The sequence below is a fragment of the Camelus bactrianus genome, chromosome 29, assembly GCF_048773025.1.
Source record: "Camelus bactrianus isolate YW-2024 breed Bactrian camel chromosome 29, ASM4877302v1, whole genome shotgun sequence".
NCBI classification, from domain to species: domain Eukaryota; kingdom Metazoa; phylum Chordata; class Mammalia; order Artiodactyla; family Camelidae; genus Camelus; species Camelus bactrianus.
Window position 1 is genome coordinate 7566856 of NC_133567.1, and position 27787 is coordinate 7594642.

Here is a 27787-nt window from a genome sequence, read left to right on the forward strand (position 1 = left end):
CTTGTACTTAAGACATTAAATATATTGGGATGTCGTGCGGATGAAGTTTATCGAATTCATCAAGAGCCTCTTAGAAAAGGTACAGATACAAATAAACAGCATTAAACAGCACCTGGACTTGGGGATCGCGTCCATTTTATTATATAAAATAGCAACGGGGGAAAGTAATGGTAATGGTTGCTCCTATTTGTATAGCATGACACCAGGGACAAAGTGAAATGGTCACCCAACTTACTGAAAGCTGCAGGAGGGCAGGCAGAATCACCTCCACATTTCACACGTGGAGAAAGAAAAGGTCCAAGAGTCTCAGAGACATATTCAAGATCAAATGGCAAGTATGAAGTTCAAGATCAAATGGCAATTAGAATTGATGGTGCTGAGACAAAAACCCCTGGAAAAGGACCTGTTTCACTGCATCGCAAAAATTCTCTAGTTCTGATCTAGTGACTTCATGCCAGTAAGAGGAATTTAAATAGCTACCAGGAAAATGTTCAGGGAAAGAAAGAAAGAAAACAAAAAAAGATAGCTACTTTCAAGGCTGATGCAGGCTGAATAATACTCCCAAATCTCCAAACTTCCTGTAGTGTTATGGGTTTCAACCTCCAAACACCACATTCAGCCACATACTTTAAGACCCAAATAGATCAAGTCGCGTAGTCAGTCTAAGATGACTGACCGAGAGTGGAAACACCCTGTGAGTATTTCCGTTACTCCAGTGTTGGTGCACTAAGTATGTTTTAGATACTATGAATCTAAAAGGCAATTTTAAAATGTTCCTCCTTTTTTCTTTCTTTCTAACAAGTCCCTTCCCTCGTGTTTTATAATCATACGGAAATAGTACAGGAAGCGCACTGTTGAGGTATTATACTTCTCAGGGCGTAAAAGACAGCCTGCACCTGGCCTCCCTCCCTGCCAGGCACAGAGGCACGCAATTAATGGCAGGACAACACACGCCCTGCTGGGTCTTATGCTGCCCGAGTCTCTGTCTGCAAGTGCCATGGAAAAATATACTGCAGAGAAACGCACACAGGGTTCACGGCAGCAGTTAAAAAGCAAGATGCGGTATGAATCAAAGTGACAAGGCACAGGAATAAAAAGCTCTCCCAAGTTCATTGGTTTTATGTAGAAGCTATAATTTGCAATTAAGGCTCCTTGCATCCTATGACTGGCTGAATGACATTCGTAATGACATCACTAATACGTTGGTATCAACGCACAAAGAAGTCAGTGATCCTTGGGGAGAGGAACAAACTCCAATGACGCATAAAAATCAAGGCTATTACCTGAAACACACTTTTATCAAGCCTTGGCTTTTATGTAAAGGATATCGATTAAAGGCATCATGCTGTGTAAACCGATTTCATCCACCTTTATTTTGAATTTGGTTTTGAGTGTTTCGCACAACTTGAGTGGAGTTGGTATTATACAATCATGGTAGCTAACTGGCCCCAAAGGCTCCAGATAAAGAATATGTACATAGTCCTAGAAGTGGGCCCTCATCTATTATGTGAAACAGGAAAGGAACAAACAAAAACTACTATCAAAGGTATTGAAGAATCAAAGGAGAGAAATTGTAAAAAAAAAAAAAAATCACTGGATATTAAAAAAAGGGAAAAATTATGACAATTTTCCCCCAAAGTGGTAGTGTCAAAAGTTTCAAGACAGGATTTTTAATCAACTTAAACTGTTTCATAGAGCACGTTCCCGTGATACCCTAGTAACACTGCTCTTGCAGTGAAGACGAGCCGGCTGTGCACAGAAACACCTAGGACTTGTTTTTCTTATCAACCCATCATTCCTGCCATTAACTAGGTACCTGAATTCACAGGTCTGTGCAAAGAGAATTGCACTGACAGATACAACCGTTGCTCACTAATTGAGGACCAGCACAAATGTCACCCCTCCATGAAGACTTGAGCTTGACTGACATGGTGTTAGGGATGAGTAAATAGACCGGCTTCTCAGGCAGAACGTAATAAAAATTGCCCGAATCGAAACAGAGAGGATTTGATTTATTTTCACTGCTACTAATACTTTCTATTGTCAACACATACTTGATTTTTTAATGAAAAACATAAACACATGGCAAGAATTACTGCTGTAAATGTCAGTACCATCTACCATTATATCAGAAGAATGAAAAATGCCATGGGGAAGAGCTCTGTAATCAGAGATAATTTTCAGTAATGCATTTTCAAACTAATCCACTTTCCACCTGTTGAAATAAATGAACATATTCAACTACCAACAGCATTGTCTTTTTACGGCACATTTTTGGAAATTTTCAGCTAGTTCGGGCATATGTGGCTAATGTACTCTTTAATTTGCTTCAGTGTACAAACAGACAACGTGTTAATACAGAATAAAGTGGATTATTCTGCTTTGAAGACAGGGTCACATTTCCCATCAATTAAAAGAAAATTTAGATCCTAATGATAATTTCAAAACACACTAATATCTGAGTCTTTTTCTTAAAAAACCTATTTAACTTCCCTGTTCATGCTGTCACAATTATTAGAGAACTTACAGTTATAAAATGTTGAATGCTCAACGGGAAACTTTAGAATGGAATTTTAATGATAACAAAGAATTTGCTATTATTGTCCTGTGGTGTATTTGACTGAAGATGCACTCTGGCGGAAACAGCTGCCCTGAATTATCACTCAAACTGCAGTAAAGTTAAAAATCATGAAGTGAAAAATAAAAACAAAGCACATGTGTATTTCAACACAACTACAAACCTTTACTACACTTGATGAGATTGGTAATATATGCTGAGCTTATTTAAATCACTAAAATTGGTGTAATTAAACTTCTCTCTAAATCAGACTTGTATAAGAGTCAAAATCTCCTATTATTAACTTATCTGTAGAAGTAATCAGACAATAACTGCTGGTGTATTTTAGGACCCACTACAAATACTGCCGCTGTTGGATGTAATGACTGTAATAAATCTGCAACAGCAGTTATCTCATAACCTCTTTTCACAGCTGCAAGGGTAGGAGGGAGATTGTTTTTTTCAAAGCTCTTCCCCGAGTTGGTTTAAGTGTGCCCTTGCTACGTTGCTCTTCTACAATATGGGAAAATTACAAAGCCATAGTGGGGTGGCCTGAACTGAACCACGAGCCTACATCCAAGCAGGCTCTTGGTACTAATAATGAAAAATATATAGTGTTTTACTGCTGAAGATGATGAACCAAAGCCTCCAATGGGCAGCTAAAAGACAGAAGATCTACATACACTGACCATGCAGGAATTAAGTTCAAGGCAGTGATGACCTGGTCAAGCCCATGTGCACCAATGGAAACGACCCTCAGAGACCAAATAATTGAAGCTTGATCACAGGTGTCACCATAGCCAAGTACTACTGTTCTTATCTCAATAAGATAATGAATAAACTGTTTGAGTGAAGTACCATGCTTTACCCTTCCCAAGCCAAAGCCATGTGAATCAAGATTGTCCAATGTTTTTGTACATATTTTATTATTTTATAATAGAAAAATATATGAAAACAAGGAAATATTGTTAGACCTGTTCAAAGGATCAAAAAAGACCAGAGAACACCATTCTCTTATGTATTCACTCATACATTCATTTATTCCAACCATTTATGTACCTGTAAGGCACTGTACATGAAGTTAATAGATTTAAAACCAATTGGAAAGATGTTTTGATAATACAAAACCCAACAAGGGGTTAATGTCAGCAATACAAATAAGGCCACTGAAAATCAACAAGAAAAATTTTTAAAAATATGAATGGGCAGCTCACAGTAAGGGAATCCAGAATGGCTTACAAATGTGAGACAGCCACCTTCTCCAGTATTCAGAGTGTTAGTATTCGTATGAAATATCACTGAAACATTAAAACAGCTATTTGAAGGCACAGGAAAATGACCAAAGACAGGCAGAAACTGAAAAATCGAAGAGTTCATTCTTGAAAGACTCTCTCTACATTGGGTAAGAATGGTGAGTTTGCAGTTTTCTTGCGTGGAGCACTCACCAACCACCCCAAGTCAGAAAGTGATCTTACCAAAAGGAGCAGATGACATCATTCAGAGCAACAGAGTAGACAGAAATTTAAAGGAGAAATTTTGGAAGCAGGAGAGCCACAAAAGGGCTGAGATCTTGCTAGTAAACTCTGCTCAAACCCCTGGCTGACTGATAAGTTTCCGTCTCCATGGGTAGCCCCAGGGAGGCTGGTAAAAAAGCAAGCAGAAACTCGAAGAGGATGGATTTGTTAAACATGACTGCAAAACAAACTACCTCCAAACTCAGCAACTTACAACAACCGTAAACGTTTATTATCTTAGACACGTTCCTTGCTACACACACCTGCCTGAAGGGCTGCTGTGTATTCTCGCAACAGGGCAGCTGGCTTCCCCCAGAGCACGTATCCAAAGGAGAACGATGTCCCTCATGCCCTAGCCTTGGAAGTCATGCTGTCATTTCTGCAATGCCCTACTGGTCACAGAGGTTAGCTCTATTCAGTGACGAGAGGACTCCACAGGGGCATGAAGGGGAGGTAAGAATCACCAGGGACCTTCGTGAAGGCAAACTGCTGCAGAAATTGACCTTCGAAAAACAGAACTGCTCCTGGTGAAATGTGGGAGTCTCCTGTGTTTCGCCTGAATACAGTTCTCAATACACACACAGTCTGAACAGCAGAAAATAGACACCCTACTTGTTGGAGGTGTAACTTGAGCATAAGTTGGGGCTGACAAAGCAACCGGAAGCTTAGATGGGGAATCCCAGAAGCCAGCCCCAAACTTTGAATGAATTCTGCCTAAATCTTCGGCAGACCACTAAACCACCCGGGCACAGGGCACCTCCACCCCCCACCCACCAGAAGGCTAGACTTAAAAACAGCAGCTGGAAGCCAAAAAAAAACTAAACAGAGGCAGTAGCTGCTTCACACTGCAGGGGAGACAGATTTTTCAGTTTGAGTCCAGGCAAATTAACTGTGTATTAGACACCAACAGTCCCCCCACCTAAAAACAAAACAAATTCCAGAGTTGCTACAATATATACACCATCCAGCTTTTGACCAAAAATTGCTAGACATGCAAAGAAACAGGAATCTCTTGACCTATAATCAGGAAAAAAAAAAGTAGTCAACAGCAACTGCCTTTGAGCGTGCCCAGATACCAGGTGTATTAGAAAAACACTTCCAATCAGGGAGTATAAATGAGTACAAAGAATTAAAGAAAAACAAGGTATGAATGATTGAACAGATATGCAATCTTAACAGTGAAACTGAAACTATAAAAAAAAGAAGAAATCAGAAATCTAAAGCTGAAAAGAACAGGAGCTGGAATGAAAATTTTGCCAGATGGACTCAACAGCAAATTTGAAATGGCAAAAGAAGCAATCACTGAACTTTAAGATAGAAGAAGAGAAATTATTCAATACAGGAAGGAAAACTTAACAAAGGGAAAAAAAAATTAACAAAGTTTCAAAAACTCTGGGACAGAATCATACAGTCTAATAAATTAATTAATTAACTAATTAGCTAATTAACTGGAGTACCAGAAGTCATGGAGAAAGAAGAAAAAAATTGAAACAATGGCTAAAAAATACTTAATTCACAAGATTTTTTGCTAAGGATTAAATGAGAACCTACGTGAAGATAACTTGAAATGTAGTACATTGTAGACACTTAAAAGTTCATTCAAACTTGGATATTCTGTTTATAAACCTTCTTGTCCTCTGTTTTGGCTCTTTGCATCTCATATTTTCACCATCAGATGAAAAGGCAATTACAGGCAATGGAAGTATCCACATTTTTCATACTACAACTATTTATTCAGCTCCTATGTAATGGTTAGTTGCCATTGGACAGACAGAATGGTTAATTTTATGCATCAGCTTAAGTAGGCCATGGTACCCAGATATTTGGTCTAACATGTCTGGATGTGGCTGTGAATGTATTTTTTTAGATGAGAAGATTTTTTTTGATGAGACTAACATTTCAATCAGTAGACGTTGAGTAAAGCAGATCATTCTTCATAATGTTAGTGGGCCTCATCCAAACAGCTGAAGACCTAAAGAAAAAGACTGACAGCCTTGCCCCTACAGGGTAGAGGGAATTCCGCCTCCAGAATGCCCTGGGCCTTGAGCTGCAACACCAACTCTTTCCTGGGTCTTCAGCTTGCCTGCCTGCTCTGCAGATGTTAGACTGACTGCCTCCACAGCGTCATGAGCCAATTCCTTAAGATACATCTCTCTGTGTCTGTGTCTCTCTCTGCCTCTCTCTGTCTCTCCACACACACACACACACACACACACACACACACACACACACACACCCGACTGGCTCTATTTCTCTGGAGAACCTTAACTAATACTAGGCTGGGAGTAGAGTGGGGCAGGTCACAGTTCCCACCTTTAAGAAGTGTTTTTTAAATGAAAAATTATGGGGCAAACTCAAACCATGTGCTAAAAATCTGAAACACAGTATTCCTTGGGAACAGAGAGGACAAGCACATCTTCTGGTCTTGGGGAGGAGATGGGGGTGTAGTCAGGGAAGGCTTCCTGGCAGAGGTCATCTCTACGCTCAATTCTAGGGAACAGGAGTTTGTGATTGTAAAGTGAGGAGGCAAGGAAGAGCATTTTGAACAGAGGAAAGCCATAAGCAGAAGCCAGGTCCTGAGAGGCTTTATGTGCTGTCCTAAGGAGCCTAGTTTTTACTCTGTTTTTGCTCAAATATGTTATAAATGGTTATGAAGAATCCCAGGAAAAACTGCATAGAGATATGTATACTTAAAAAACAAGAAGACTTCTTAATGAGGCTTGATCGTTGCCCTTGTGGGTTCTCTCTCTATTTTCCTCCTGATCACAGAAAACTCAGAAGCAAGCATACCAGGTACCAGTTGCATCATGCTGATTTAAGGACAATAACACAGCCATCTCAGCCTTTCCTCTAAGCCAGATTACAGACGTCATTTGTTAGTGTTTAAGTGTGGCTTGCTTTCTAGTGCCATCTGGTGTTTTGCTGGGGCACTGATATTTACTTCTTAAAAGAATACAAATAGTAACCAGGAAATCTTTAAATGACTTCTTAAAGACATTCACAAAAATATAGTTTAAGCATATCCTCAGTTGTAATGAATGGTATAATGGGTATTAGATATTAGTCTCAATCAAAGGAGAACTTCAGGAAAAGTCCCTGATCCGAATGCGATTTTATCTAACACACACACAGATATACACACAGAAGCAAAAGCACATACCCCTTTTGCAGGCATGGATATTCTGTTGTTCCTCAAATTTCTTTAAAGGCTCACAAATCCTCAGTGAATCACTGACATTTGATATGTATTAAATTAGTAACACATTGTATACTTTTACCTTCAATGAATTTGTTAAAGCACACTTTTTTAAGAAGCTTTGAGTAATTTTTGACTCCCCTCCTTCTCTCCTGCCCCGTCTCCTAGCCATTAGCAAATCCTACAGAACTCACGTGCGAGTATATGCAGGGTCCAACCGCCACGCACCATGTCTACCCCACATCCTAATCCTGTCGCCAACATCCCTTGCCTGAACTACTGTTGTCATCTTCTAAGTGGGCCCACTGCTTGCAATCTTGCATCCCTAGATCCAGAATGGGCCTTTCAAAACATAAAACAGATCCTATCAATCTTCTTCTCAGAATCTCCCAACAGCTTCCCCTCTCACAAGACAATATTCAAAGCCCTATGAGATTCAGACCCTAGAAACCCCTCTAATCTCACCCTTCCTCTCTCCCCTCACTGTCCTCACCGGCCACACTGGCCTCCTCACTGACCCTCACATGCGCGAAGCGCACCTCCCCCGAGGACTATGAACATGCTTTCCACTCCTGGAACTCAGCTCTCCCAGCTGGCTGCTCGGCTCGCTCCCTTCCACCTTGCGTCTCCACATGTCACTGTCCAGGAGGCCCAACAACAGAGCAACACGCCCGCCCACTGTCATTCTCTGTACTCTGCTCCTGTTTCATATTCATACTTTCATATTTTCATACTTCTTCTATTTTTTTAAAAATTACGTATCTCCCCCAACACATACACTAAAATATAAAAAGTGTATGTGTATGGGGGGGTCTGTAATTTTTAAGTTATGAGCATCATGAGAACTGGGACTTTGCTTTTACTGAACGTTTTGGCTCCAGTGCCTAAAATAGGGCCTGGCACATAGCAGGTACTCAGTGTGTACTGAATAAATGGATAAATAAAAATAATTGTCTGAAATGAACATCTAGCAAGCCGTTTTTCCACTGCATTACTTTGCAGCTCACAGTCAGTCCCACTCTGTGGTTGCGGAACACGGACTAGGTGGACAAAGGTGACATCCAGTGGGGAGAAACTGACATAGCAATTGTGGCCAAAACATGTAAATAATCTGATTCAATTTAAGAAGCTAGCATTTCCTAATGGCATTCGTTTGGAATTAGCCCTGTTCCAAAACCATGACTCTGTCAAAATAAACTAAACCTGATTCTCTAAAAGAAAGGGATCACAGAATTATTAATTCTAAGTAAAAACAAAACCTTCCTTCTCTCACCTGTAGCTCTTCACCAACACACTTAAGGGGGTAACACAAGAGTAGAAAATTAGGCAACCGAATAGCTCAGCCTGAGACGAATTTACAATTACCATTAAAAAAAAATCTCCATTTCTATTATTATGAAATTAAAATCTGACTCTTAAGACATTCCATTTTTCCCTCTGCATATTCCAGAAGTGGGACATTTCCCCTTCCCTCTGTGTGATGGAGAGTGAGAAGCAGGGAGCTGCAGGAGATCCTCTCTACTGGTCCCATGAAGAAATAGCCAAGGAGCCCACCTCCCATGCACTGGAAAACTCGCTTCAGGCTCAGAACTCCCAGAGGATAAAGCTGTGCGGAGGGTGCCGGGCAGCGGAGGGTGCCGGGCAGCACAGGGGGAGGACCTGAAGCCCCTGGAGAGAGAGCCCACTGCAATCTGAAATTAGATGGGGAGGGAGGCCCCCTGAGAGGGCAACAGTTGAGGTAAGGCTGAAGGAGCAAGCTGTGTGGGCATCGGGAGAACACTTGGCCCCAGGGAGTGGCCAGCGCCAAGGCCCTGAGTCCTGGGTGTGCCTGGCAGGGATGCCAGCGGGGCTGGAGTCAAGACCAGGAAAGAGAGAGTCACGGGACAGGCGGTTAGGGAGGAAACCAGCAGAGAAGGGAGAAGTGAGAACACGTCGGCGGAGGCCTTGTAAACCCCTGCAAAGAACTTTGGTTTTACTCTGAGGAAGAAACGAAGATGCTGGAGGCATCTGAACAAGGTGATATGACCTAAGTTTTAAAACGGTCTCCGTGGCCACTGAATTGAGAAAGATTCTAAAGCCAAAGGAAGACCAGTTGAGAAGCATGTGGAATAATCAGGAGAGATGGTGGTGGCTGCAACCTGGGTGGCAGAGGAGGAAGGTAGCAGGAAGGAGCTGGATTCGAGATCCACTCTGAAGAGCGGGCTCAGGGTTTGCTGATGGGACAACAGGGAGGCAGGAAAGAGAAGGTTCGTAGGAGGACTGTGTTTTGAGGGGAAGGTCAGACTCCTATTTTATACCTATTAAGTTTGATATGATTATTAGAAAAGTTAAAAAAAACTAAATCTGTGTATTACTTTAATAAAAAATAAACAGCTAGTTAGAAAAAAAAAAACCGCATGAACTAAATGCCTGTTCCCAGCCTAAGGGCTGTGAAATTATGGCCAGAGGCCAGTAACTCCACGTGTTCCCGTAGTGTTCGCACAGAGCAAGACCTTGTACCTTATGTGGACTGTATCTTTTCAGTGTAAACACTGCTTTTATCACTACAAAATAAAGCCGCTCCTGAAACTCTAATAATGTTTAATCACTGAAGATTTTATCATTCAACTAATACTTAAAGTATAACCACTATGCTATGATCATCCACATAAATTTTACAGATTTAACTTTAAAAATAGCTCCTCTAAGTTTAGGAACCTTTGTGAGAATTGAATTAAAAATCTACTGGGTTCCTAAATTCATTAGAGTGCCTCTGTCATCAATTCTTGGAAGGCAGAGATGATACGTTTTACATGGGTGTAACTGCACGTCTGCCTTTCCAGTAATTCAGAGTTCCTTGCAAAAAGAACATATTCTAGCAATCTTTGGATCTCTGGACTTCGCGTAGTTGTCAACATGGGTGACAATTAGTAATTTTTAACATTTCGGAAGTGCTCTTCCTCTGCTAGATACTGTGTAAGCACTTTACATACATTTTCACTTAATTACTATTGTGGAAACAAGTCTTACGGTTTCTAGAAGTTAGGACTATCATTATTACTCCTGTATCACAGAAGAGGAAACTGAGGCACAGACTAAGTAATTCTCAAGACACGCATGTAGTGAACTGCAAAACTAGGGTTAGAAGCCAAGGTCTCTCCAGAGACTTAGCACTTAATGTTTGTGTAGAAAGTTAATGTCTGTTGATAAAATCATTGAAATCATAAGCCCACTGGCAATTTAACCACTGATGTGAAATAAAGTCATGCTTTTTATGGGTAGTATAACTTTTCCCCACGTATACTTAAAAGGCGGTTGATTTGATCATCTCACCTTTTTCTTTTTTTTCTGGATCATCTGTTTTTCTATTTGTTTCTGAAAAGTAAAGACAAAACAAAGTTAAGTACCATAAGAGTCACCGTTCAGAATCTCAGAATATAGGACTATCTTTGCATGAATTCAAATAAATACAGTTTACAAAAAATTTCTGAGCAAACAATTCAGCTTTCCTAAATCCTGAATTCTTTACCTATGCAATTTGTTATGAAATATTCAGAATCTGAGTTACATATAAACGTCACTGAGCAATAAGCAGGAATCAGGCACCAGGCTGAGTGTTCTTGTCTATAAGAAGCGATGGGGTTCATCTCCACCAACAGTAAGTGCCTTTATGGCTACAAACTGAGTCTGGATAAGCCGTACTCAAAGCATATCCAGTATTTTTATTGTCTCCTAAAAACCATATACTACTTTATAATAGGCACCATGTGCTTTAAAGGAACACAGCGTACCACGCTACTGTGAACTCTAGCCTCATCTTCAAGGACTCCACACATCCACAAGTGACCCACTGGGGATGCCAGCACCGAGCCCAGGTGTGCTCTAGCTCACCTGCTGAGAGCCAGGGTGGGACCGAGAGCCCACCTGTGTCAGCCGCTCACTAAGTTAATCAGAGTTAGTGTCTCTCTCACAAATATGGGCTGCCAACCACAGTGAAATCCACCAAGAACCTGGACCAGCCAAACAACATCCACTGTGCGACAGAAATCAACAGCATGTGACCTGACCATGTGTACATTTCTGCATTTATAACCTCATGTCTGGCCTATTGTTGAATATAGATTAGGAACTAGTCGATTTTCAAGGTAGACCAGTAGTCCCAGTAGTACTTCTCTAGTCTTTTGAGTATTTCTGGGAACATGTGTGTACGTGTGTATAGCAGTGGGGATGGGATAGAGTTTGGGAGATTGATTAAAATATCACATTCCATCCTCTCACCACAGTGGACGTGAGAGGGTGTGGGTGCCACGCAGGTGGGATCAGGGGTGCAGTCATGGTCATTCCGAATTTTGGATCCCCTCTCCCACATTCATTCATATTAAAGATTTCACTTTGTGGAGGTGGGAAGTCAATCTGAAGCAGGCTCCTGATGCAAGGAGGGGATTTTCATCATCAGGCAAGTGTCTTCCTCCTCTGAGGCCCTGGGGAGAGGAAGTGAGGCAGGAGTGCTGCCAAGCACGCGGCATGTCTCTTGGCTCCTGACACCCTCTGCAGAAGGTCTCATCTCCTTCTTCATGCAAAGGAGAAGCTGAGGCTGCGAAAGTGGCAGGGGGTCCAGGGGAGAGGGGTGGAACTGTCAGAACTTCCAGGTGCTGGACAGAAACCTAAACAGGATGGACGCAGGGGGCCTTCCACTGTAATCCTGCCCCCGAAAAGGTAGCAGAGCAGTAAACGTTAAACAAAATAAATAAACAGTACCTATTAGAGACAGGTTAAGAAAGGGCTTGAAGTCACCCCTTTGTGATTTGAGTCATCAGAAATGCTGCAATATTTGAAACTACTAGAAAGCACAAAATGAACAAATTTTGTTATGCAACAAAACAAAAAAATACACCTCCAAATAATGACAACGTAGAGAAGAACTCCTCGGCATTTTATTGCACTGAAGTAACATTAAACAGAAGACACTGACATCACTTTTAGAAAATCCATTGATGTTGCCCAGCTGGGCATTTATTTGTAAAGACAAGGCTTATTAATTCAGATATTTGGAACTAAAAGTATCTGAAGTTGACCACAGCATAATGAATCCTCAATGTCCAGAAGTCTAGAGATGATTCTATACAAAAATCCAGTAAAATTTATTTTATTCATTTATCAGTTCTATGTCACTCCTAAGTTTCCCTAAAAAATATGGCTTTATAAAAAGAAGTGTTCTATAATTCACAAAATGAAGTAAGAGCTTCATTAGATTCTGAGTAGCAACTCTGTATTACCCATATCACAGCTTTAGAAAATTATTGCTTTTTTTTTTCTTTTTTAACTAACGCGTTACTTAGGAGTTCACTACACATTGGTTCAGCATAACTCTCTACATTATATCTATGATCTATAAGATAAAAATACAAAATCTCTTTGATTTTTAACCCTAAAAGCAGGAAAAACGTCACTTTATCTTAAAACAATGTGAACACAATCAAGAGTTCCTCCCGGCATGTCAATGAAACCACTTCTGAGGGTTTTTTTTTAGCTCATGGTCCTTTCAAAATGAGAGTGTAGCTACCCTTTTTCCTAACAAATGAGTATTTTCATCACAGCAACTATTTTCAAGCCACAGATAAGCCACATTAAAAACAGAAGAACCCCTTCAGTGTGGAAAGGAAAAGGCTCAGACGTCAGGCAGCAGCAGGTCCCTGGCTCTGTGAGCACTTTTCACACACCCTGCGTCACCCCGCCAGAGGCGATGTTGAGTTGATGCAGTAAGAGCAGGGAGCAGTCTTCAGTGTTGTGCCGGCATCGCTTAATTAGCCCAAAGCAGAACCACCTTCAATTTACACACCAGTCACTGGTAAGAGATTTTCTAAAATTTAAACAAACAGACTGGATACAGCTATTCTGCGAGCAATCCCAGGCGGCCAAAAGCATTTTCACATGATGTAACAGGCCATTCCTTTTCCCTACATCCTAGCAAGGAATTTTAATGTTTCCCCCCTTAGTTTGAAAAATAAATTAACCACGATAATTTAAGCTTTTATTGAAATATTACATTTTTTCTAATTAATAAGCTAAAAGCTACAGGAATCTCAACTTTGAGTTTTACCCTGAATACTCGAAGCTAGTGTAGGAGTTTTTTTTATAAAGATCAGTGCAGGTATATACAACTCCAGTCTTCACAGCTAATGATGACTCCTATGAGTGTTTCTAAGAGCGCTCAGACAAGGCACTCTTAGTGGCTTTAGCTCGTGTTTAACGCAGTTCATACAAGTCAGCTCACATAGTTAGTGTTAATTACTGATAAAATATATCAAAACCCTGCCATGACAATTGCTGCTACATCATCAATATGATTATTAAGTATTGTCTGAAAAACACATAAATCCAGGTAAGACTAAAAAGCTGTGTCACAGAACGAAAAAGGAAAGAAATCCAACAGATCCGCTAAGGCTATCAAAAAAAGGACATGCAGGAATGTAACATTACATGTGATTTTTTGTTTCTAAAAAAAAAAATACACTAAAATGCCAGTGGACTATGATTCATTCAAAACATCTTTAGTGTTCATTCCCAAAGATCTTGGTCTGCTCAGTAATTACTTCACAAGATCTATCACAGCCATCTTTTGGAGCGTATGGGTAAGCTGGTCCTCCTGTGGTGGTAGGGGCAGTCTTTTTGAAGCTTTAAGTATCTGCAAAAATAAGGGGAAATCTAAATTAAAGGACCAACTAGACATAGACTGTGAAATTGCTTCATTTTTACTCTACTTATTAAAAAAAAAACCCCGCCAACCGAAGTAAATCTTTTTTGCTTTTGTGTTGTTGCTGTTTTTAAGAGCAACCTGCTTAATAGAATGATGAACTTAATAGAATGACGAATATCTAGAGAAGTTCCTGGGGGGTTACTTGCAAAGCTAATGAAAATCTGAAGTTCTTTAGAGCGTCTGAGAGTTACAACCGAATTTAAGAATTTCAGGCTTCTGAGAAATACAAGCACTAAATTTCTTTCTCCCATCAATGTTTTCACTCACTGTATTAAAAAGAAATGCAATAGATGGGGAATAAATCTAGTACGGTATTTGAAACACAAATATAGGATGGATTTTCAGCACAGCAACAGGATACTGTAAGTTGCAGTTAGAATATATTATTTTAAATAATCTCATGTCAATTCTAATGTGATTGCTGATATGTAAGTGCCTGGTTAAAAAAGAAGGTATACAGTGTTTTAAAAGCAAAATTCATTCCTGTCCAACTTTTTATAAATACTTTCTTATTCCAAACTTCAGTACCTGGTTTATTTTATTATCACAGCATCGGATCGATGTTACAATTAGAGTAAAAAGGAGCTTGTGCACATAAAGGCCTGGCCAAATCTTGATATAATTTCTAAAGCTGGATTATGATTGACCCATCTTTCCTTCCTTCCATCCTTCCTTCCTTCCTTCCATCTTCTTTCTACATGTGTGTGTGTATGTGTAACCAGAAATTTTTATATAAGCAGAATTATTTGGTGCTAATGAGAAATAACTGGAAACTGTATGCATACTTGAATACATATCCAACTGAAATGAGCGTTTACGTCCACCAAAAGACATGTATAGAAAAACTCACAGCAGCTTTCTTCATAATAGCCCTAAACTAGAAACAGTCACTACAGCCATCAATGTAGAATGGAATTTTAAAAATAGAGTATATTTATAGTAAAAACAGCAATGAATAAGACCAAGTACTATACCTATCAAAGTGGATAAAACAGTCATGATGGTGAGCAACAGAAACCAGTCACAAAACAAGCGTATATGCATTTGTGTGTGTTTACTCGTGGTTCTATTTAATCAAATTCAAAAGCAGGCAAAGCAATCTGCGATGACACAGCTCAGGAGGGGAGTTACCTTAGGTGGGGACGTTACTGAGGGGGGAGAAGGAGAGATTTCTGGGGGCTGGAAGAACTCTCTGTAGTGGGTATAAGGATGTATCATGTGTCCAAGTTCATCAAAGTGTACCCTCAACAGCTGAGCACTTCCCTGTGTGTAGATTACACCCCAAAATAAAGTTTTAAAAACATGGGTTTGATTTCAGGTTCTCCTCGAATTTACCAGTTAGCTGGACTGTAAGAAATAAGCATTTCTGTAACCTGTGCGACCAAAAATCCTCAAGACGATGGGGACTTGTTCAAAGTGTAATGATGGTTAACTGATGACAAGGCAAATACGCTAAGAGCTCAGTTACGATTTTAAAGGACCCAAACATGTGCCCCTGAATATGTGTAGAAGTCTCCACTCAGAAGTGGTTCACCCAGCTGCAAACCCAGCATCTCCAAAATCAGGCCAGTCGGTCTCCACTCACCCTGCCTTCGGCATCTCCATTAAGGTTCCATCATTCATTCATTCATTCAAGCCAGAAACACGGGAATCGTCCTGGCCTCTTCTCCCTCAGCCCGCCCCCTCTCCCACCAAATTACTTCCAACGCCAACGTCCAAGAAATCAATCCTGGCTCTGCATCCTCTCTACCACGGGCACGCTCTGCATCCTTCTTATCACAGGTCACGCTCCCACCACTTCTGCTTCGATGAACACACCTGCCCCTCACTGGTCTCCACCTCCTCACAGGACTGCTCTTTTCAAATCTGGATCTGATCATGTGACTCCTCTGTTGGAATTTTTCAGTGCCTTCCTATCACTTTTAGGCCCAGATTCAAATTTTCAAACATCCTTGAGGGGACTCTCCCAGAAGTGCCACCTGCCTACCTATCCACCTTGTCTTCTTACACCCTTACGTGGCGCACCGTCTTGGTCTTTGCTGCGCCCACACTTGCTCCCCCGCTTCCCACTCGCCAGCTCCTGTCACTTCGAGCAGCCCCTCGAAGCTCAGCTCTAGCATTACACATGGGAGACCTTCCCCCACTCCCTGCACCCCTGGCCCCTGAAGCTGGGTTAGTTGTCCCCCTCCGTGTGCTGCCCTGTACCCCACTCTGAGAAGGGCATGACACCGTGCTGGTTGTTGGACTCAGCTGTCCACCCACAGATCTGTGAACCGCAACAAGGCAGACACTGAATTGTTCACTGTGTATCCTCGCTGCCCAGTGCAGAGCCTGCTCCACTGTAGCTGCTTCCTAATGGATTTCGTGAATAAATGATCAAATCATGAACAATAATCTGCATATCAGGCACTTACTGCCATAAGCGAAGACCCCTATTGCTGCCAGCCTAAAGCTGGTGGTGGGCCTTCATTGGTCAGTGTTACTGGTCGACAGGGGAGGTCTGAGTGACAGTTCTGGACGGACACACCCGAGTGAAGCCATCACCCCCTGGCTAGAACATTCAAGGGTGGGGTGAGTTACAACTGTCATCGCTACTTTCAGAGACAAGAGCAGCGACTCACCCAGAAACACAGGTGCTTGCGTGTCGCCATTTTGAATAAGATGATTATGGTCACAGAACATAGTATTCACTTTTCTTTGGGCACGGCATGACACAAAAATTCTTAGAGGAACCAGCTAGTCAAATGGCCTAAAAGTACTGTTTGGTGGGAAATTTTACTCTGATGAGTTTCCTAAGTGATTCCTTCATAAACCACCCAGTTTGTGCAATGTATACTTCTGTTATCCAACTGCTAGAAATGTGCTGCATGATTTCAAGTAAAACTACGACTTCGAGGACAAAGGTGAAAACCCACTAAAGGAGCAGAGGTTCCAAAATCAATTTAAAATAAATCTGGCGTTCAAAATGACTGACTTCTACTATGAGAATGATCAGTTCTCAGGACCTTAACATCCTTACCAAAAGCACACCTGCAAAGCACTTATAAATTCACAAATAGAAACAAAAGATGGCAAAATTTAAACTATTGGGCAACTTACTCTTCCACAATGAATTATAATGAATCTTCAACACTTCTGAGTCTTAAATGAAGTACTAATGCATAGTAAGAGAAAGAGGCCTGAGAGTATCTACTCTCTCCTTTCACCAAAACAGCCCTCAGAACTCATCAGTTCCGAGGCCTTTGTGTAAAATACCCTCGAGCACAGCAGCTGAGAGAGTGAACTCTGGAGCCAGAAGGCAAGAATCTACCACTTGTCAGCTCTGGGCAGGTTACTTTGCTTTGCTGGGCCTCAGTTTTCTCATCTGTAGAATGGAGCTGACAGCATGTCTATCTCTTGGGCTCCTGGAAATATTAAGTGAGCTAATTCAGGAGTGTGTCTGGAAGAGCACTACATACATAATGCTTAATAAAGCCTCTTATGTGGCAGGAAGTGTGCCTATGAACCAAATCTTCCCTTTCATCTACTAGGGCTGGTAAATATCTCACCAAAAAAAGGGCCTTATTCCAGCCGCCAACCACTTAGTATTTTATATTTATGTTCCAAGGAAATTCTTAGGCTTCATTTATAAAACATAGAACTTTTGGGTTAGAAAAGATTACATTTCATACCTGCAATTAAAGTCAGGTCAATATTAAAAAATATGAACTGTAACTAGAAAAAAAAAGCCAATGTTGTAGAAACTCGTTATTTTGAGGAATACTCATAAAACAATTTTCTTTAAAGGAACGGATGCCAATCAAAATGTGAATTCAGTGACCTGCCCTGCATCCTCAGATTAGAAAGAAGGCACTCTGTGAAGCATCGCTCATCAGTGAAGAGGAAATTACAAAAGTAAGACAAAAACATCAACCTTCCTTGCTCTGAGTGTCTTTTTTCCCCCCTGTAATCATTTATTAAAGTGAGCCAAAGCGATCGGAGGTAAAAGATGTACAACTTTGCTGAGAAAGAAATTTAGAATGAGTCCACAATTATATCCAGTGTGAGACACACATTTTTCTTCCTTCTCAAGATTCAATTGTCCAAACACTCCTGAAATGGGTAACAGCCAAATATTCCAGATTTATTAAAGCTGGAATATATAGAGAGGAAATACATGCATACACTTGAGACACACAAATTTTAAAATTCTATCTCTTCGTGAAAGTTGAGCATCTTTTTTAAACACAAAATACACATGTATGCCCAGCAGCCATCATTTAAAAGATCAGTGTCTCCATGGATTTCTTTTCTCATTCATATAATCCTAACAACACAGTTCCCTTCAACATTTGTATGTGTTATTATAAATGTACACGGTGTGACAACTGTCAAAACCTAGAACGTCCCAACCATTAAATGAGCAAACACAAGCAGTGGTGTAACTAAAAATAGTCTTTGATTATACAAGGCTTTGTTCTCTTGAAATTTAGTGTTTCAATAAATTTGGCAGGCACGAGTAAAAACTGAACCAATAAATGACACAAAAAGGAAAAAAATGCAAATAAAACATAGAAACAAGGAGAAATACACTTGGGAAAGAGTTGCTTGAAAATCCTCTCTGAATAAAACATGTTTTCCCCATTTTGAGAACAAGAGGTCTAGACGTTAACTTCCAATTGCAGGCATAGTTATGTCATCTCTAAAATGTATTTGAAAGCACAGGCCTTGAATGAAATGCTGTTCTCATTCTTTAAAAGCACTGATGATGAGAGGAACAGGTGTGGGACGGCAGGAAAAAGCAAAGAAGTGGGTGTCACCCGCTGGGCTGGCGGGAGGGACTGCGGGACACGGACAAGTTCTAAGCAGCCTGGATCGCCGTGAGGCACTGAGGATGCTCTCAGGGAAGATGGGGAACGGGGAGGAGGAGGAGCAATGGAGCAGATTTACGCACTATTCAACTTTCATCTGAAGGCAATGCTGAGTCCACATCCTCCATCAAGCAGCCAGTCAATCAAAAAAAGGGGAAAAAACACCCTAACTTCTACTACGATCACCAGCTACAATGGCAAAAATCATACAATACTTTGATCATAAATACTCTTCAAATTCGAGCTCAACTAACATGTACTAGACTGAATCTAAAGTGTATTTTCCGTTACTTTGGCTCAATGCACCAAAACAGAAAATTTCCCTTTTAAATTTAGGTATTAATTAATCCCTCTCTCAGGAGCTTTACTCTCCATAGAATTATCTGATACAGCTAGAGTGACTATCAACAGCCCCTTTTAAATTAAACAAGAAAAAAGGAAAAAGCAAGACATCTAACAAAAGGCCATACCTGGTGGTACTTCCTGGTGCTCCTCTGCAGGGGGCGCCTGCGTTTCTGCAACAAGTAACAGAGGGACGGCCCATTACACACTGCGGACCAGTGCTCAACACACACACTGCCGGCATTCGAGGTACGGTGGTGATTTTTACAGAATGTGGGAGGATTTGAGTGCAATTATCCTAAAACAGGAGGTTTTTACACTATCACAACAAAGAAAACATTAGCTGTAACTTCATAAAATGTTATTTATTTCTCAACTGTTCTGAACCACAGGCTTTAAAACATTACCTGCCTAACTGACTAACCTCAAAACTCCGTCTGGCAAAGGAGATATGAACTAAAACTTATGTTTTCACCATGGTTTTGCAGGAGACTTGATAAGAAAGCTGAGGAGAGACTTTTAAAGCATCTTGTATTCTTGTTAACAGCACAGAACAATAAAATGGAAGTAGAATCGTAAAAAATACATCACTCTCCTTCATAAAGTTTTTGAAAAATAATATTCAAGATAACATATTCTAAAACTAGTCAAAAATGTGGATACAAACTTTTAACTTCTAGTCTTTCCCCCTGGCTACTTCAACCCACTTACAACTAAACAGACTGTGAGCCTCAACACCCAACGGTAGAATGATGCATTGATCTGATTTGCTCTATGAAATTACATCACGTGTTAATATCTTCATATCTAACAACCCATTTAACATCACCTTAATCTACAGATAAGACGGTATCTGCTTTCCTCTTACTCCTTAAGATTTGAAACAAGCTTCGGTCAAAAGGAGACATTTTTAATAGCATTTTCTAAAACTCAAATTAGCTATGTAGGTATTTTGATTATTTTATTCTTGCATTAATTGGCTTCTAAGGGTAAGAGTAACCTATGCTCAAAATAGAAGATTTGAAAATATTTTACATAAAAGTACAAAAGAAACAGAAAAATACCACACATATTCTCCTGACCCCTGTTAATATTCGGGAAAACGTCCTCCTTCTAGCGGCAGTACCGTGAACGTTCACGGCCTTTCTTTGTTGTGACTGGTTTATTGATGGTCTACCTGTTTATTCAGTTGTCAGCAATCTAGAGACATATTAGCCCTTTACCAACTTTACCAATATCTTTCTCGGAATTTCTTTCACTTTCGTCATTTTACATTTGAAAAAAACCGTGTGCATCATAAAGTACAAATCACTCCCACTGCTATTTCCATCACTGATGTTATACTAAGGGAGACATTATTATTGCAAGACAAATTTTTATCTAAATGCGTTCTGGACAAAATGTACATTTAACATACTTATCTGAAAAGTATTCTGGTAATGACACAGCAAGAGGATTTTTTTTAAAAGAATTCTATCAGCACCACCTGAAAGGTTTGCCTACTGATGCAGCCTACTTTTTCTTACTCCAGCACTTTTTAAACCCACTTCAGTACGGCTCTCACTCCCCCCACTTGACTCAAATAGCTTTGCTAAGATCAGCAAGATTCTCTATGATACCAAATGCAGTCGATGCTTTGCAAGCCCTGGCGTTCCAACGGCAGCAGCATGAAACATACTCTCTTTTCTTCCGCTCTTTCTCATTCTCCTCTGCTGGTTTTCCTCCTGCCTCACTGGCTGGTTGTGTGCGCTCCATCAGACCTCACAATGCTGGGATTCCTTAGAGCTCGGTCCTGGGGCTACTGGTCTACTCTCTCCACACGCACCTCCAAAATGATCTGATCCGTTTCCACTGGAGTTAATACCATCTTCATGATGATGGCTTCCCAGCATTTACACATATCTCAGATCTCACCTACTTAGTTCACCCTGGCATATCCAACCCCCTACTTGGTACCTCCACCTGGGTATCTGCCATAATTCCCAAACATAACATGTCTAATATGAAATCTTTGGTTTTCTTCCCTAAACCTGTTTCTTCCACATCCTAGTCTTCTTCTCAGTAAATGCCCCCCTCATCCAACAGTTACTCAAACCAAACCAAAGGTCCTCTTTACAGCCACCAGGAAGTTTTGTCAATTAAAATTCTAAAATCATCTCAAGTTCGAAACGTCCCCCTCCATTTCCACTTCATGATCTTACGCCAGGCCACCATGATCACTTCCTAGGATTAGGGCACAATAATTTCCTAATGGGGCGGTCCCTGCTTCCATTCGTGCTCCATCCAATCCATCCTCTAAGAGTAGAAGCAATTTTTCAAAACATAAATCAGATTATGCCATATCTCCGTATTTCCATAGAGTCTCACTGTATTTAGAATATAATCCAAAGTCCTTACTAGGACCTTCAAGGCCCTGACTGATCTGTCTCTTTATTGCTTAAGTCAATTCAACTTCGGTTTTCTATTACCTGTAACAGTAAGTAACCTTCCTGACGCAGATGGGGACGAATGGAAGGGTTTACAGACAGGACTGAGATAGCCGGATTTATACTTTTGAAGAGTTCATCCTAACAGCCTTGTGAAAGGTGAATTTGAAGGGGACAAGTATGGAGTTAAGAAGACCAGCCAGAGGGCTACTGCCACTGCCCAGGAAGATGATGAGAGATGGAACTAGACCACTAGGGCCACAGAGAGAAAAGACTGAATTTGAGAGATGTTCAAGTAGTCCATTCAACAGGATTGGAGATTAGCTGTAGAGACAGAGGAAGAGGAGCTGTCTCCTAGGTTTCTGGTTTGGGAACCCAAGTATTTATTGATGGAACCAGTCGAGACAAGGGGAGACGGGGAGAGAAGGTCAGTGGGCACGTGAAGATGGTGAGTTCCCTCTCACGTGCACCCAAGCGCTGCAGGAACAGAGAAACTGCAGGTTGGGCTGAAGGTACAGAGTCTGGAGCCCCACCACCCACCACAAGGAATTCCTTTAGAGTCTCTGCTGTGTCCTCGACTGGCTTAGCAAAACACCTGAAAAGTCGTAGGAAAACAACCATACTTCTAATACAAAAAAGGACCCCAGAGGCAACTGCCGGCCCCCAGCCTGGGTTGAAGACTAGCTTAGCCACTTTTAGCCTGGAACTAGGCGCCAGTCACCGGACCTCACTCCCCTTTCAGTCCTGCATTTGTGAAGTAAGTACAGTGGCATTTGCCTGGATTCCTCTTTGGTGTCCTCATGAGCAACAGAAACAGAATATGGGAAAGAACTTTGCAAACCACTTTGACCTACAGAAATCTACGTCATGTCGGAACACCACTATGTGATATATGCTGCTATTTTTATTTTTCAGAAAAGACCCCTATACTTAAAAAAAATTTTTTTCCCAGCTGAATAACAACATAAAGGACTAGACTTTCAACTCATCTCTGCCCGTGGATAATTCCTCACAAGACCACCTCCTCCTATTTAGGGCAGCCCTCTTCACTCTAACAAGTTACTTTCTATTATATGACCCTGGTTTTGTCTCCATCACTGCACTTTTCATGATCTTTAATTACTTCATCATCTCTTAGGCCACTAGAATGCTAGCCTGTTTACAGAATTATGCACTCTCATCCTCCTGGCCCCCAAGCACTGTATAGATAGTGAATAGTAAGTGCTCATTAAATACTTGTTGAAGAAATGAACATAAGTTTAATTAAAAAAAAGTAAAATGACTTCTATAAAATTAACTTACCTTCTAGAATTATGTTTGAATCGTCTACAGCATTATCTGAAAAAAAAGAAAAGCAAACACATCTTGCATTACCTCACCTTGATTAGGTGCTTAAATTAATTTGTATCTGTTCAGAGACCTAAATTTGGATCCTTTTAGATTGGGGCTTCTTATAGAAAACTCACTAGAATATCAACTTTATTTTCTAAATAGTATTCAAAGAACACATCAGTAGGCTGGTATTATCCCTGCACCATAAACAGGGAATAAATATGTCAACATTATCATTACTTCCTTGATGACTTGCGAATGTCTTATATTTTATCTCTGTTCACAAATTATACTTGTTTTAACAAACACAAGGGGAACTGACGTGCAGGAAACACCTGCTGAGAGGGAAACCTTACCTGAACTTTCTATCCGTTCACTTTTTGATGGCTCATACACTGTAAAATACACAGAAAAAAATAATCCTTTAGCACTGCGTAACTCCCATTATAACACAACACCGGCTGTACCAGGCAAGAGCAGAGACAATGGCTAATTTATCCTTGAACCTCTGGGGCTAAGTCACCGGGAACCGGCAGGTTACAGAGTAGAGTGGGGAAGTGTTTGGTCTGGAGTGAAACAGGCCTGGGTTCAAATCACGGGGCAGCCACTTCTAGCCAGAGGAGATGGGCTAAAGCGGACGATGAGATGGATTATATACGGTTCCTCCCTGTAAAATGGGGAAAAGTAAAGTTCTCCACAGGCCCTTGTTACCAGGATCCAGCAATGTGTTTACTCCCGGGTGGCGCTGAATTTCCTTTATTTTCTTCATGACTGTAGGGGAGCTTCTGAGTTACCCGTGGCTCTGCCCACTTATCATTTTGGATCCAAGTGTTTATCTCTACTTTGCCCGGGGAGCAACAACCAGACCTTTCACCCGGAGCAAACAGCCCTGCCTCCAGCCCCTGAGGATGAGGGTTCAGCAGGCAGGCCCTCCATCCACTACCTTAATCATGAGACGGGGGGAAGGGGGCAGGGCACAGCCACTGAAAGAATGACAAACAGGTTAGAACCAACTAGGCCCAAGATGGCAGAAGATCTGACTCCCAGGAAACCTTGAGCCTCATCATATGCTCACTGTAACACATCAGCATGCTAAATGGTACTCCCCAGGTGCCATGACAGCTCCCAGGCTTACCATAAAACACCAAAAAATGAGTGGGGGGCCCAATTCCTGGAAATCTCTGGCTTCCCCCAAGTAGTTGGAATAATTCTCCCACTTGTTAGCATATGAAATGATCCAGCCCATAAAAACTAGTAACCTCATATCCTGGGGCCTCTCGCACCTGCTGAGATAGCCGGCACTCTGTCTATGGAGTGTGCATCTCCCTGAATAAATCTACTGTCAGCTCAAGGTTCCTCTGCTTCACCACAAAGGGGGCCCTGGTCTTGGCTGTGGTCTCCTCTCCTGCTGGCTGGCTCTCAGCTTTCCTAGTGAGCCTGATCCCTGCTTTTCCCACCTTCCAAAGGCCTCACATTTTCTGATACCCTAAGAGCACAGTTACAAATGCACTCTCATTCATTTAATAAAGGGAAAATTTTTGAGCATCTACTACCTTACAGACATTATTCCCAGTGCTCGGGTAGAGCGAGGGCCAATTTTAATAGATTGTTTTCTATCCCTTTGGCGGCATGTGGAAGACAAAGGCGCAGTGCATGTCTGCCCACTGTCACCCTAAACCCTGTCAGCATTTCAATTTAAAAAACAAAACAAAACAAAACAAAACCCACAAGCTCTCCCTTGAGCCTGCTTCCCTTTTTCCTCTGTTTCCTCTATTTCATAATTACTTTCTTTAAAGAGTCAGCGTCATTTACACGTGCTGTCTTATCTACTCACACCCTCTCCTCACACCACTCCAGTCTCCCTTCCGGCCCTGACCACATCCCTAAAGAGCCTCCTCTAAGGCCACTCACCTACTCTCGGCCTTTAGCATATCAGATCTCCGAGCAGCTCCTTCCTCTTCAAACACTCCTGTTCTTGGACTCCAATGTGACCATATTCTCCTTTTTAATCTTCTTTGTCACTCCATCCTTTCCCCACCAGGCACTAAACGTTGCCTTTCATCAACGTCCAGCCATGGAATATCCTCTCTTCCCACTCTATCCTCTTTCCTTAAATAACCTCAGTCTTTGGCTTCAATCACGATGCACAGTCTGATGATTCTCAAACTCAGCCATGAACAGACTTCTCTTCTGAGATCCAAACACCATCCATCAGCTAATTTGTTATCTCTCCTTGGATGGCTCAACAGGTGCTATCAGCATGTACAGATGGCACTCATGACCTTCTGGCCCCATGCCTGTTTTCCAGTCTCGCCCATCTTGGGAAAAAACACACCATCCACCAGGTGCATAAGCAGAACAGTGGACATGGTTCCCGACATCTGGTTCTCTCTCCCCAGCTACACCCGCACATCAAGCCTTGCTAATTTTACCTTCTATTTCTCAGCTTTGTCCACTTCCTTTCACCTTCACTGCCCCCACCTTGGTTTGAACTACTCTCATTTCTGTCCAACACCGTCCACTGAAAACAGTTCTTGCCAAGGTCACTAGGGAGGCCATACGGCGCGAAATCTAAGGCAGGGCTTCAGCGCTCACCCTGCATGGGGCCTCAGCAGCCTGGGATATGACTGAACACCTTGTTCTTGACACTAATCTCCTTGGACGCCGTGTTTGGCAGAGATGTGACTCAGGGAAGATCACACTTGGATAACTGTGGTAACCAAACTGGTCTCCCCACATCCACTCTTGTCTCTCTGCAGTCTATTTACTACCTTTTAGACAGATCAGTCTTTACAAAATGCAGTGCCCTAGAACAGTGCTCTAAGGTGAAGATGGAAATCCTTGACTAATGGCAGGCACCCTCTGGACCTGGACCATCTCAGAACCTCAGCCCGCATCGCTCTTCTTACGCTTAGCATTCCAGACACATCTTCCCATAAGAAGCTTCAGTCTACATCCCAGCCACATCAACTTTCCCCTGGCCTCATCAACTGTTCCACCCTTCAGCTCATACTTCAGCCTTCCCTGGTCCACAAACTAGGTAGGGTCCCTTTGCTATATATTCTTGTCATATGCTATGCTCACTCTTACCAGCACTTAGCATAATTATAACTGAACACCAAATTAAAATTATTTGTATAATTTCTACCCTACTGCTAAAATACAAGGACTGTGAGAATATGGACCATGAGGGTGTTCTTCACTAGAACCGCTCCAGCGTCCTGTTTTGGACACAGGACATGTAACATATATGTAGTGTATGTAGTGTAAGAATAAATAAATCAGGTAGATGCTAAGACTGTCCTGTCGTGTCCCAGGTGTCCCAGTGTTGGCGTGATGCTTTCCAGGATAGTTTTAATGCGGAAAGCTGGTTCACTCTACAGCCTTGGCAAGCCATATTATTTTCCAAGTTCCAGAGTTTGGGGAGTTTAATACAGAATATATTCTGTTTTCCCACTGAAAAATGGCTTTATTTTCATCCTACTTACAGCTATATATATATACATACTTAGTTTCCCTAGCTTGGTTCCTGTAGTGCACAGAGGTATCTTTTTAGCACACAATGAATAATCCTCTGTTCTACTAGATCTCTTTGGTTTGAAAAAGTTTACGTTCTATGGCAAGGTAATTCAAAATGCCTCATCAAATCCTGATGATTGCCCAGATCATATTTTCACTCTGTTAACATTTTAAATTATTTTTATTGTGATATTTTGCTTATGAAAATACCTTTACTTTCACAACATCTTTTTTAACATAGTATCTGATTTTACACTTCTTTCAAATTTGACTTTAAAATTCCCTAGAACTAGTCTGCAAAGTGCATCCCAAACATGTTCTTTCCAGCGTATTTAGAAAAACACTATAATGACTGGCAGAAATTAGAAAAGGATTTATATGCAAATTTAATTTTCACATTCTTATTTTCTCCTTCACATTCAAACTTGAAATCTAAATGCAATTGTCGTGGCCAAGTTATTTAACTTCTTATAAAAATATTAGTCCCTAGAGTTAGACTCCAGGATCCCTTCAATGATATCATTCATATCCCATTAGGAACAGTCATTGTGAATGGTGATCTTGGTAGGGCTTCAAATCTTAAAAACACACGCTTAATAAATTAGTGTATCAGATCTACACACAGCCATTCCTAACTTTCTTCAATTCAGATTCACCAACTATCATGAGACCACAAATTTTTTAAAAGTAGAGATTCAATATTATTCATATTTGAATGTTAAACTCTAAGACCATCCAGCACATAGGATGTCCTCCACATCTGACTCAAGCACGGCACGTTTCTTCATCCTTCTTGCTTATACCCAACTGGCTTCTTTCCTTCTACAGTCATCTTTTTAGATACTGGAATAAAAAGGATACGCCACTCGCTCTATGGCTTCTTAGTCATATTAATTTATGCAAAATTACATACACTCTTGGAACCTTACTTCTCTCATCTGGGAAGTAGTAACAATATCATCTCCTTTGAGGAGCTTAATAAAACCACATGAGAAGTCCTTGGGCTACAAGAGGAACTGTAATTGCCTAAATCGGAACCTGATGCCAGAACCATTTTCTCCAAGCTCCCTTTAAGGCTGGAATGAAATTCTGTACCCTTTTCCAGGCTGGCAGATTGGTCATCTTTATTTAAGTGAAATGAATTTGCAGCGGCAGCTGGAGTAGTTAAGCTCTGACTAAAGTAGTCTTTCAAGCACAAGGCGTGTTTAATAAAAAGAGGGCTATGACTATACAGTCGTGAGATTAAGTTTTCTTGATTAATTTTTAACTGCTTCCAAAGGCAACTTGCAAAGAGTTTAAGAAAGTATTTAGGCAA

At 41.1% G+C, this 27787-nt stretch overlaps 1 protein-coding gene across 9 annotated transcripts in view; it reads right to left on the minus strand.

Annotated features, from left to right (window-relative positions):
- ASPH (aspartate beta-hydroxylase) overlaps positions 1-27787 on the minus strand; it is a 160452-nt gene that overhangs the window by 63001 nt on the left and 69664 nt on the right. For all 9 annotated transcript variants that reach the window (XM_074354914.1, XM_074354912.1, XM_074354911.1 and 6 more), the window contains 4 exons: positions 23310-23348; positions 22924-22959; positions 19324-19368; positions 10580-10621 (listed from right to left, as the gene is read on the minus strand). In XM_074354914.1, the coding sequence (XP_074211015.1) occupies positions 10580-10621; positions 19324-19368; positions 22924-22959; positions 23310-23348 (162 nt within the window). The remainder of the gene's footprint in view (positions 1-10579; positions 10622-19323; positions 19369-22923; positions 22960-23309; positions 23349-27787) is intronic.